General features: G+C 39.5%; 1 protein-coding gene across 1 annotated transcript in view; it reads left to right on the top strand.

The window, feature by feature from the left end:
* The window catches only part of LOC123512707 (oxysterol-binding protein-related protein 9-like), a 36,028-nt gene extending 23,540 nt beyond the window's left edge, over positions 1–12,488 (top strand). Inside the window, exons 8-17 of the mRNA XM_045269246.1 lie at positions 6,059–6,195; positions 6,532–6,618; positions 6,774–6,913; positions 7,311–7,423; positions 8,085–8,216; positions 9,129–9,425; positions 9,670–9,766; positions 10,252–10,374; positions 11,266–11,390; positions 11,660–12,488. Coding sequence (XP_045125181.1) covers positions 6,059–6,195; positions 6,532–6,618; positions 6,774–6,913; positions 7,311–7,423; positions 8,085–8,216; positions 9,129–9,425; positions 9,670–9,766; positions 10,252–10,374; positions 11,266–11,390; positions 11,660–11,834 — 1,426 coding nt within the window. The 3' untranslated portion in view covers positions 11,835–12,488. The remainder of the gene's footprint in view (positions 1–6,058; positions 6,196–6,531; positions 6,619–6,773; positions 6,914–7,310; positions 7,424–8,084; positions 8,217–9,128; positions 9,426–9,669; positions 9,767–10,251; positions 10,375–11,265; positions 11,391–11,659) is intronic.
* The last annotated feature ends 247 nt before the right edge of the window (positions 12,489–12,735 follow it).

Raw genomic sequence — 12,735 nt, 5'->3', positions numbered from 1 at the left:
ACTAAACTATTTTCAAAGACTTGCTCTCTCACACTGACTGTTTTCAAAGTCATCTAACTCAGTACCTTTGTTTGGGAAAGAATATCCTTGCCTGTTTTCCTTTGTATGTTAACTGGGAAGGAATTAACTCAACTTTGAAAGACTTGTTCTCTCACTATTACTGTTTTCAAAGCCATCTAACTCAGTACCTTTGTTTGTGAGAGAAAATCCTTGCTTGCTTTCCTTTCTTTGTTAACTGGGAAAGGCTCAGCAGTATTTTGAAAGATCAGCTCTCGTTACGACTGTTTTTAAAAGCTCACAAACTTGCCATCCTTGTTTGAGAGAGAATATCCTTGCTAGCTTCTCTTTGTATGTTAACTGTGAAAGACATTATTTTGAAAGACTTGCTCTCTCACTACGACTGTTTTCAAAGCCCATACACTCACTACTCTTGTTTGCATTCCTTTTGTGTATGTTACCTTGGAGCTGGGAGAGACTTAGTGTGATATCCCTGTATTCTGAAATGCCTTCTTCTCTCATTACGACTGTTTTCAAAGGCCATAGATTTACCCTAGCTTACTTTTCTTCAGTGTATGTTTACTTGGTACTGGGATGAACTGGGAGAAACTTGTGTGATATCCCTGTTTTTTTTTTAAAGGCTGCGTGTCTCTCACTACGAGTGTTTTTCAAAGGCCACAGATTTACCCTAGCTTACTTTTCTTCATTGTATGTTAACTTGGTACTGGGATAAACCGGGAGAAATTTAATGTGTGATATCCCTGTTTTTTGAAAGGCTATGCTCTCACTACGAGTGTTTTTCAAAGGCCACAGGTTTACCCTAGCTTACTTTTCTTCAGCGTATATTAACTTGGTACTGGGATAAACTGGGAGAAACTTATGTGTGATATCCCTGTTTTTTGAAAGGCTATGCTCTCACTACGACTGTTTTTCAAAGGCCACGGAGATTTACCTTTGCTTGCTTCCCTAAATGTATGTTAACTGGGTACTGGGATAGATTGGGAGAAATTTACAACACTCATGCTTAAGTCCTGAAATCTGTAATAGCCCTCTCTCTCTCTCTCTTTCTATCTCTTTCTCACCATGACCATTTTCAGAGCCACAGAAAGGATTAACCAGATTCTCAAGACTTTTTCCTGTCCGTAATGTAGAAATCTTGCTATTTAGTCTCTACAACCATAAAAACACCCTAAAAAACTCACATCACATCAACTAAAGCCTCTTGAATGTAGAGGAGGTGTGGGGCAGAAGTGGTTCGGAAAAGTGTAAAGTGCCAGTGTGTGTTAGCAGAGTGATGGAAATAGAGTGACTGCTAAGGACAACTTTTTTCACTGGTGTGGTGTGGTGGTCTTAATAATTTGTATGAGTCTGGTCTCTCTAGGGGTCTTTTTTTTTATTGTAATTTATGTTGTCTTTGCTGGTACTCTTCCTACATTAACCTCTTCAGTACTAGGATGCATTTGTACCTCCAGTTTTGGGTGTAGTTAGATGATTTTATTGATATTAGGAAGAGTCTATGGAGGTCAAAAGATTAATGGTAAGAGTCTTCATTATTTTCATGAAAATTTGTGAAGCAGTTTAAATTCACCAAATAATAAGCAGAATGAATATGGAAACACGTCATGGTACTGAAGGGGTTAAAAAAAGAAAACAAAAAGAAAATATCCTGACACTAAAACTTGCTTGGAGACAAAAAAGAGAGAAGACAAAGTTAATCTATTCATCTCAACAGACATTGGTTTATTAATCTTGCCAGCACTAGAGATTGCTTGCACACACACACACAGGAAGGCAAGAGACAGAAGGTTAATGTTAGTCTTCTCACACCTCACAGGAATACTGAAGAGAGCTTACCGCAAGAATAGTGTGTGAAAAGTAATAGAGTCTCGGTGTGTGTCAGCAGGGTGGTCATGAGTGGCTGAGTGACTGGGGAATACTTAATTGTGACTGTGACACTTGTGTTTTCCTGCGACACACACCTGCTTCTTGTAAATGTTGGGTAGAGTTCACTGTGAGAAACTGGAAATTGCCTTAAAAAACTAGAATTTGCCTTGAAAACTAGAATTCGCCTTGGAAAACTAGTAATAAAATGAATATCGAGTAGAGTTAACCTTGGAAACTACAATTTGTCTTGAAGAAATAGAAGTCAGCGTGAAAAATAAATAGAGTTGCATTGAAAAAGATGACATGGAAAAGCTAGTAATTAAGTGAACAGAGTGAGAGACGATAACTTCAGTACTGGTTGTATAAACAGGAAGACTCGGAAATAGTGTGTTATGGCACTAGTGACTAACTCAGCACAGCAACTTACGCTTTGAAAAACTGAACAAACTCTAGACTTCATAACAGAAACACTGAAACATTACTAAGATGCTGCCAACTGATCTGTAGACTCTGTAACCTTGCCAGTACATTGAAGGACTCGGAAACCATGAAACCAACACCCCTATAGACTCTGTAATGAGGAGACTGTAACAACAAACTTAGACATCATAACTAAAAGACGCACTAAAGGTAAATGAGGATGCAGGAAGTTTTAGCAATAAGCACAGGAACCTTTAGCAAACAATAAACGCCGGAACCTATAGTAACAGAAACAAGAATATAGTCTTGACGAGGACACAGAAACAGAAGGTGCCAAGTGCGGAGTGCCAAGCTAGAGTGCCGAGAGAAAAATGGCTCCCCTGCCCACGTCCAATTGGCCAGTCATGCAGGGCCACCTCCCCTGACCTCTGCTAGCCTGCTGAGTGCCGCCCCCCCTGTCTGGCCCCTGCTGGCCCGCCCTCTGCTTGTGTTTCCGCTGATGATACAGACAGTCATGTGGTCCTATTTTGGCAGCAAGCAGAGGAGGCCCAGTGCTTCCTCTGTCATGGATTATATTCGTCGTCTCAAAGTGTGGTAAGGATCTCTTTGTCACACCCTGCCACCCTGCCGCCCTGCCACCACCACCACCACCATCCTGCGCCATACACCCTGCTATACTACTACACCCTTGTCTCACACATGCCCTTTTTTTTTTTTTTTTTTTTTCCCTGTTTTACTTTTCCTTGCTTTTTTCTTTTTTTTGCTTTTCCTTCCCTTCCTTGTTTCTTTGTTCTTGTTTTTTCGTTGATCTGTTTCTCATTTGTCTTTCTTTCTTTTCTCTCTATCTTGTCTTTTTACCTGTTTTTAATTTTTTTCTTGCCTATTTATGTTTATTATACTCTCTCTCTCTCTCTCTCTCTCTCTCTCTCTCTCTCTCTCTCTCTCTCTCTCTCTCTCTCTCTCTCTCTCTCTCTCTCTCTCTCTCTCTCTCACCTGTACCTGGCCATCTCATACCTGCCCCTCCCTTGCTGCGTTGGCAAGTCAGTGTAGATGAAGCCTTGCATATTTACTAGCCTTTGTTTTCCATATAGATCTTTCTGGAGTCTGTATTTCGTTTCGTTTATTTTCGTGCCCGGCAGCTGAAATATTTAGTTTGTTTTTTCTTGGTTCGTTTATTTTTCATTTGCTCAGTTGTTTTTTCTAGTGTTTTGCTGTTTAAAAGTGCATAGTTGAAGTGTCCTGTGTTTGTGGTGTTAACGTTTGTACTTGTATGTACTTATATTGGGATGTAGTAGTAAAAGTAGTGTGTGTGTGTGTGTGTGTGTGTGTGTGTGTGTGTGTGTGTTCCTGTATACTGTGTTGTGTATATTGTGTGTTATCTTATATTGTATATCTGCATTGGGTTCTTGTTTTGTTGTTATTGTAGTAGTAGTTATTGTTATTGTTGTTGGTTTATTTGTGGTATAACCAGCCAAATGACAGGCTGGGATGTGTGTGTGTGTGTGTGTGTGTGTCTCCATCTTTGATTATTCCCATTGTCCAAGGTTGTTTTTGTTTTCACATTTTTTGGAAGGAAAATTTTTCTTTTTGGTTGAAATAATCATTGATTTCCTCACAAGTTTATTATTTAATTCCTTTAGTTTCTTTCTCTTGGTGTGTGTGTGTGTGTGTGTGTGTGTGTGTGTGTGTGTGTGTGTGTGTACTTAATTCATTGGTATAATTTTTTCCTATTTTCACTTTTTTCTTTGGTTAAACCAATTTTCATCAGCAATTTTTATTTCCTCTGACAAAATTTGGAATACAACTTTTATCCCCGGGAGAAATGTTTCATTTGTTATCAACGGCAAAAATTTGGTAACCTGGAATCAGTTTTTTTAAACATTGGCATGAATTTGAAATCTTTTTTTATTGTCAGCAGAAATTTGAAATTTTGGAATCCATTTTTCTATCATTGGCAGAAATTTTGGAAATTTTGAAATTTGGAGTGGCAGAGATCAGAGAGGCAGCTGAAGAAGGAAAAAATTAAGTAGCAAAATGTTTTACCCAGAGATGAAACAAAAGCAACACAAAAATTTCATCATTGCTTTTGTATCATTCTCATTTTATTTATCAAAGCACAACATTTGACCTGAAGATTGAGGACGGGTTAGTGTGACAGCACGTTGACAAGCCAGTTTAGCTTGGTGACCCTTTCTTTAATAGTAGTAATAATAGATAGAGATGCTAGTTAGTGGCAATCAGTGGTGTGTGCTCCCTTGTGGCACCTTATTGAGTAGCCAGCCAGAGTAGTGCCAGATGCAATGTGTTTGTGTTGTGTTGTGCATGGTGGAGTGTGAGCAGTGAGGGTGGAAGTGTTGCTAGTTGGTAGAGAATTTGTGTTGTGTTTGTGTGAGTTGTTGTGCTTTGTGATGAGTGATGGAAGGAGTGAAGGAATACTTGGTTTGTTTATGTGAATTATAATCTTTTTACATATTGAGTAGTTGAGATATATTTTTAATTTAGTGGTATTGTATTAATTTAGTTTTTTCATTATGAGTAAGACAGTTTTTTTTCATCTATTCGAATTAAGTCCTTCAGTACTGGGATGCATTTTTACCGTGAGTTTTTGGGTATGATTAGACAATTTTATTTACATTAGGAAGGGTCTATGGAGGTCAGAAGATTAATGGCCACAGTTTTCATGATTTTAATCCCCCACATGAGTTTCTGAAGCTACATAGAATCACCAGATAGTAAGCAGAATGAATATAGAAATGCATCATGGTACTGAAAGTATTAATTTTTTTTTGTAACAGTTAACTAAAAGATTGTTTTTATATATTTTGTTTTCTTTTATAATTACTTAGTAACTGAAATATTTTAATGATACATTTAAGTTAAGGTTTTTCTATAATGACTAAATCAAGAAAGATTTTTACCATCTCTATATTCAACTTTTTATAATTACTAACAAGAAACATTTTAATGGCCTGTATTGATTAAATCTATCCATGATGATTACCTTCAGAGCTATTTTCATTTTGTATTTCTGTATAATAAGTAAAGGGAGAAATACTTTAATGGCCATAAATAAACTAAAGTGTTGCATAAAACTCGAGTGAATGTATGTGTAGGTGTTAGGATGCAACGAACACACCAGTACTTGCTGCTTTACGTGCAAACAAAACTTCCTTCCTCTTACTTGACATGGAGTAGAAGAGTTATGAATGAGATTAGTTTTGATATAACAACACAATGATCAATATTAGTTTAAGAACCCTTCTTTTCTCCTCTTTTTTTTTGTTATGAATGGGGTTGGCTTTGAAATAACACAAGACAATGACCAATATTACATTAAGAACCCACCTTTTCTCCCTCTCTTCTCTTTCTCTTTTTTTTTTTTTTTTTTTTTTTTTTTTTTTTTTAACTTCTTATTTCTTTCATTTCACACTGAGTAGAGCAGCTTTAAAATACTAAGCAACACAAGACACGGGTTACTTTCATCTTGTTTTTATTTCTTCACGTCTTTCTTTTTTATTTCTCTCAGCTTTGAAATAAACACCACAAGACAGTGACCATTTCTAACCCCAAAATTACATCTGCTTTTAGTATCTTACCTTTTTTTTTATCTCCTATTCCTCTTAGTTCTGAAATAAACACAAGACATCAGTTTCGGCTCAAAAAACACACCTTCTTTTTTAAATTTTATATTGGTTTATCCACAATGTGTGTAACTTTTAAATTGAAATAAAAAACAAACATCCTCCCGTCCTTCCAGTGGGCCGCGTCTTTTTGAGGATGCTGTGGAGACCATCCCAGGCCGTGTGCACACCGAGACCGTCACCAGCCCCACCAAGGCCTCCGGTGACCCCTCGGCACACAGCCCCCTGTTGGAGCCCTCCCCAAGCCCCCAGGGTAAGCCAGCAGCCCCTCTATGTGTTGTGGGTGTAGTGCTGGGAGTGTTTGATGTGGGTGGAAATTTGGTGATTTGAATATTTGAAATGATTTGTGGTTGATAGAAATGACTTACCACTACTGCTGCTTACTGTGCTGTGTTTGTGTGGGTTTTGTAACTTGTGTTTTTGTATAATCATCTAACCTAACCTAACTTACCTACCTACTAGTAATGTGTGTGTGTGTGTGTGTCTGTGGATGTGTTTGGCAAAGTTAATGGTCAAGGAACCTAACCCAGCCTAACTTAACTTATGTCTAACCTAACCTACCCTAACCTGCTTATGTGCATGTCGGCAGATGTGTGTGGCGAGGGACAGACGGTTGGCACCCCTGTTCAGTCCCCCTGCAGGTCAGCCAGTGTCTCTGCCTCCTCCAGGGACTCAGGTAAGTGCAGGAAAACAATGTGCATCAATATAAAATCACTTGGAATTGGAGTTTTTTCTTTTAAATCAGTAATTTTAAATAGATTCACATCAATTGACATTGTACTGTAGCAATAGAAGGTGAGGTCTGCCTAACACTGCTGGTCTTGGGGGCAGAGGGACGCAGGGAGGAGCAGCAGCCACTCAAGAGTGGCAGTGGTTCCTTCGACTACGACCGTATGTATGAAGAGGATGACGACACAGAGCTGGGGTCCATGGAGAGCCACGGCTCCATCATCCACCACCTCTTGTCTCAGGTCACTGGCTGGGCCGGGCTGGGCTAGGCTGGGCTACGCTGGGCTACGCTGGCTGACTGACTAACCTAACATGCATACTGGATAGGGTTCTTCTATGAGACATCTTGATCAATTAGTGCTTAGCTTGTATAACGTGTTACTTAGAACCAAGATTCTATGGAGTGGTGACTGCTGCTGAACTATTGAAATGTGGTTAATTAGTACACTTATTTTAATTTGTATGTGTTAACTACAGATGAGTTAAAAGATCTGTTTATTTACTGCTTAGGTAAATTTCTGTAGTATTTTAACACAAGATTGCAGAGCTAACGTGGATTGGTTTGAATTATTAAGGCACACATTGCTGAACACCTTGCTGGATATTTACTTCATTGTAACTATCGTCTCTATCCTTCAGGTTAAGATAGGAATGGACTTAACAAAGGTTGTGCTTCCGACCTTTATCCTGGAGAGACGGTCACTGCTTGAGATGTATGCTGACTTCTTCGCACACCCTGACCTCTTCTGCAGGTGTGTTGTGTGGCCGGTCATTGCTTTGTGGCTCTCCTGACACTTCTCAGTCACTTTTCCTGTACAGTTTTTTTCAAATCTTTCTGTATGTAGCTGTGGAAGGGAATATTAACCTTTTGTTCTCTCTTTCCTGTACATCCATGCAGATAATTTTTAATAGTGCTATGAATGTTATATAAAAGGAAAAATTACATGTTTCAAGCTTAGTATATAAAAAGAGAATTTATATAAAAGAAGATAGATTATTCAAGCTCCTTCATATAAAAAAGATTAAGTTATATAAAAAGAGAAGTAAAATATTCCAAGCTTATTTATTTTATAGTATTGTATGTGAGAACTTCAGTACCGTGACATGACTTCATATTTATTGTGGTCACTATTAGGCAATTTTATTCAGCTCCAGAAACTCAGGTGAGGGTTGAAATAGTGAAGATTAGACCATTAATCTTCTGACCTCCTTAGACTTTCAAATGCAAATTAAATCATCTAAGCATTACCCAAAAATCAAGGTAAAAACATGTTTCAGTATTGAAAGGGTTAAGGATAAAAGGGAGGCTGCAAGGATCCTCCAGTCCTACACATGTCATTCCTTCTCCCCCGTCCTCTTCATTACTTTCCATCTGGTGTCTCCCTGCACTAACGTCCCCTGGTCCCCCGGCAGCATCGCAGACATGGCCACACCCCAGGAGCGCATGGTGCAGGTGGTGAAGTGGTACCTGTCAGCCTTCCACGCCGGCAGGAAGAGTGAGGTGGCCAGGAAGCCGTACAACCCAATTCTAGGAGAGGTGTTCAGGTGGGTGGTGGTGGTGGTGGTGGTTTATAGATTTATGTGATATAGCCATTAATTTTTAGGGGTTATAAATGTTATCAGAATATAAAACTGTTTTCCTTGCACTCTCCTTCCTTCTTCTCCTTCTTCTTCTCCTTCTTCTTCTTCTTCTTCTTCTTCTTCTTCTTCTTCTTCTTCTTCTTCTTCTTCTTCTTCTTCTTCTTCTTCTTCTTCTTCTTCTTCTTCTTCTTCTTCTTCTTCTTCTTCTTCTTCTTCTTCTTCTTCTTCTTCTTCTTCTTCTTCTTCTTCTTCTTCTTCTTCTTCTTCTTCTTCTTCTTCTTCTTCTTCTTCTTCTTCTTCTTCTTCTTCTTCTTCTTCTTCTTCTTCTTCTTCTTCTTCTTCTTCTTCTTCTTCTTCTTCTTCTTCTTCTTCTTCTTCTTCTTCTTCTTCTTCTTCTTCTTCTTTCTTCTTCTTCTTCTTCTTCTTCTTCTTCTTCTTCTTCTTCTTCTTCTTCTTCTTCTTCTTCTTCTTCTTCTTCTTCTTCTTCTTCTTCTTCTTCTTCTTCTTCTTCTTCTTCTTCTTCTTCTTCTTCTTCTTCTTCTTCTTCTTCTTCTTCTTCTTCTTCTTCTTCTTCTTCTTCTTCTTCTTCTTCTTCTTCTTCTTCTTCTTCTTCTTCTTCTTCTTCTTCTTCTTCTTCTTCTTCTTCTTCTTCTTCTTCTTCTTCTTCTTCTTCTTCTTCTTCTTCTTCTTCTTCTTCTTCTTCTTCTTCTTCTTCTTCTTCTTCTTCTTCTTCTTCTTCTTCTTCTTCTTCTTCTTCTTCTTCTTCTTCTTCTTCTTCTTCTTCTTCTTCTTCTTCTTCTTCTTCTTCTTCTTCTTCTTCTTCACCACCACCTCACTGTTTCCCTCCCTAACTACTAACACCCATAAATTTGACAGATGCTACTGGGACGTCCCTGGCACAGACTCCAAGGGTGACAAGGTGCCTGATGGGCCAATACCCTGGGGCACCAGTAACAACCTGTGCTTTGTGGCAGAGCAAGTGTCACACCACCCACCCATCTCTGCTTTCTACGCCGAGCACAAGAGTAAACGCATCTCCTTCTGTGGCCACATCTGGACAAAATCAAAGTTTCTGGGCCTTTCTATCTGTGTGAACAATATCGGTCAGGGCTGTGTCTCCCTCCTGGACCATGATGAGGAGTATATTCTGAACTTCCCTAGTGGTTATGGAAGGTATGTGGCTGTGTATATGTGTGTGAGAGAGAGAGAGAGAGAGTGTGTGTGTGTGTGTGTGTGTGTGTGTGTGTGTGTGTGTGTGTGCGCATGTGAAAGGTTGAGACATAGAGGTGAGAGAGAGAGAGAGAGAGAGAGAGAGAGAGAGAGAGAAGAAATGAAGATAAAGACAAAAAGACAAGTAGAGAGATAAAAAATTTAACACATTGACCCAAACCCAGACTCATGCTGTCACTGCCCACAGGTCCATCTTGACAGTGCCGTGGGTGGAGCTGGGTGGCACCTGTCAGATCACCTGCAACAAGACCGGCTACAGTGCCAATGTGGAGTTCCTGACCAAGGTGAGTGCCACATGACCTCTGGCACTGGTGAGAATTGTCAGGTCAGGCATACAGACACACAAACCTGCTGGAATTAGTCACATCAGGCATGCAAACCCACAGACACACTTACCTATGTTGCTGTTTCAAGACATGCATCTCATTCTTTTTGGCTAACTCTCTTGGACCTGCTCGGGAACTGGCATCTAAGTGGGCCATTTTTGTTTTATCCTTTTGTTTACCCTCTTACATTTAATCCCTTCAGCACTGGGACATAATTTTTTTACTCTGAGTTTTTGGGGTAAGATTGGACGATTTTATTTAGGGTCTATTAAGGTCAGAAGATTAATAGCCAGAGTCTTCACTATTTTAATCCTAATAAAAGTATCTGAAGCTGTATAAAATCCCCAAATAGTAAGCAGAATGAATATGGAAACATGTCCTGGTACTTGAAGAGATAAAAGAATAATAAATAAATAAATAAATAAAAAAATGTTTGCTTGCAGCCTTTCTATGGTGGGAAGAAGCATCGGATTTCAGCGGAAGTCTTCAGTCCTGGGGAGCGGAAACCTTTCTTAACAGTGGATGGCGAGTGGAATGGAGCGATGGTGGCGAAGGCTAGAGATTCGGTAACTTGATAATCCGTTCTTGTGTTACTTTGTCTTGTGTTTCTTTCTTGTCTTTTCTCATTTCTCAAACTAGTGTGTCTTCATTTCCTTCTTTTATTTTTTTTATCTGGAACTTTATCATCTGTTTCTGTCATCCTATCATTCATCATTCTTGTGGTATTTTGTTGTCTTTTTCTCATTCCTTAAGCTTATGTGCCTTCATTTTCTTTATCTTCTTTTTACCAGTAACCTTATAATCTGTTTGTCATTCTTTCAATTCTCACTGTTGTTTTGTTGTCTTCCTTTCATTCTTCATTTCGTTGTCTTCCTCTCATTCTTCAAACTTGTGTGCCTTTATTTTCTTTATCCTCTTTTTACCAGTAACTTTATAATCTGTTTGTCATTCTTTCATTCCTCACCCTTGTTTTGTTGTCTTCCTCTCATTCTACAAGCTTCTGTGCCTTCATTTTATTCTTTATTTTCTTTTTACCAGTAACTTTATCATCTTTCTGTCATCCTTTCAATCCTCACCCTTGTTTTACTTGTCACAGTTTTTTCTCATTCCTCAAGTTTCTGAATCTTCATTTACCTTCTTTATTTTCTTTAACAAGGGATTTTATGATATATTTCCTTTTCATTCCTCACCCTTGTTTGACTTTTTTGTCTTTCATCGTTCAAGCTTGTGGTTTCCTTCTAGTTTTGTCTCTTTCATTTTGCTTCACTGGCTAAGCAAACAATTGAATGTTGGTAAAATAGACAACATTTGGGTTATGGTCAAGTCTCATTAGTTTGAAAGAACATTAGGTCCAGTAGAGATGATTATTAGGCTTATGTTTCCCTGGTGAGGTCACTAAATGTTGATCAGATAGAGGCGACACTTGGGTTATGGTTGCTAAGTGTTGTTTCTTGCAGTCGGAGAGTATGGCGTTTGTGGACACAAAGAGCATGGCTACCGTCAAGAAGAATGTGAAGCCCATCGCAGAGCAGGCGGAGAATGAGTCCCGCTTTATGTGGAAGGAAGTGACGGCTGGCCTCAAGTATGTTGGAGAATGATACACAACAAAGGGGAATGTACTTATGAATATTGTTTATGGTCAATGAATGTGTTTACTGATGTGTTGTTTATTGATAGTCTTGTCTTGGCTATGCTTCTTTTTATGGGAGACATTCTGGGTATGTATGTACAGGGAAAGGTTTGATAGAATAGATAAGATAGAGTACAGACTGAAACCATATAGATGAATAGATCCAGTTTTAATAGATTTTATAAAGGAGTTTCCACACTAACACATCCAAACACCAACAGATTCAACCAGATTGACGAGGCGACCAGTGCCAAGTTTGCCCTGGAGCAGCGGCAGAGGGAGGAGGCCAAACACCGCAAGGAAAACGGACTCACATGGGAGACAAAACTGTTTGACCTGGTGGCTGATAACTGGGTGTACAAGTACGCCCTGCTGAACCGCTTCCGGAACAACTGACACCAGAACACCTTGCTGTGAAGAGAGCGAGGGGCTTCAGGATCCGTCTTGCTCTGTGCAGCAAAAGCCATTTTTTTATTCCGTTTTGAGTCATGCATGTTAATCAAAGGCCATGGAGTAAGTTTGTATCCTTTGGTCGTTGTTTTGTAAGTCAGTGTTTGATATCTATGCAAGGAAGTTACTCGATTTTGTTCCCGTTGAGTTGATGTGGCGTTGTCTGTGGTCGTCGGGAACTTGAGAGTAGTGAGCCACTTCCGCCGCACTGCTTGGCAGAGACGTGTGGCGTAGTGGAGATCGAGGCCAGTGCAACACAGGCGACCAAAGTCATTCAGTGTATATTTTGTTGGTGCTCTTTGTCATTACAGTTGTCTTGAGAACTGATGCTTATATTCCACAATCTATCACATCTGTTCCTCTTTGTCTTTGTGGAGGTAATGTAAAGCACTTCATTAGCTATCTAAATAGACATGAAATTACCAAGACTCCCTGACATCACTTCTCGAGGCAACTGTACATATTATTAGCCTTTCTCCTCGGTAATAATGGGGAGGAAAGCGCCACTGAGACATCCATAATAAGTTTCCATTTTATGTAATTGTGTGGTCCATCTTGTCAGGTAAATTTTTACATTGCGTATCTTTGTGCTGAGGGAAGGGAAGGGATGGGACGGGGAGGGAGGGAGGGAGGGAGGGAGGGAAAGGGAAGGGGCAGGTGGGGAGAGAGTGTCCATTTATTTCATGGTGTCGCCGCAGTGGAGTCACGTAGCTTCACGGGGTTAGGGATTATGTGGAATCATGTACTAGTTTTTAACTTTGTTGTACACACACACACACACACACACACACACACACACACACACACACACACACACACACACACACACACACACACACACACACAC

The sequence above is a fragment of the Portunus trituberculatus genome, chromosome 34, assembly GCF_017591435.1.
Source record: "Portunus trituberculatus isolate SZX2019 chromosome 34, ASM1759143v1, whole genome shotgun sequence".
NCBI classification, from domain to species: domain Eukaryota; kingdom Metazoa; phylum Arthropoda; class Malacostraca; order Decapoda; family Portunidae; genus Portunus; species Portunus trituberculatus.
This window is presented reverse-complemented; position numbering and strand designations above follow the sequence as displayed.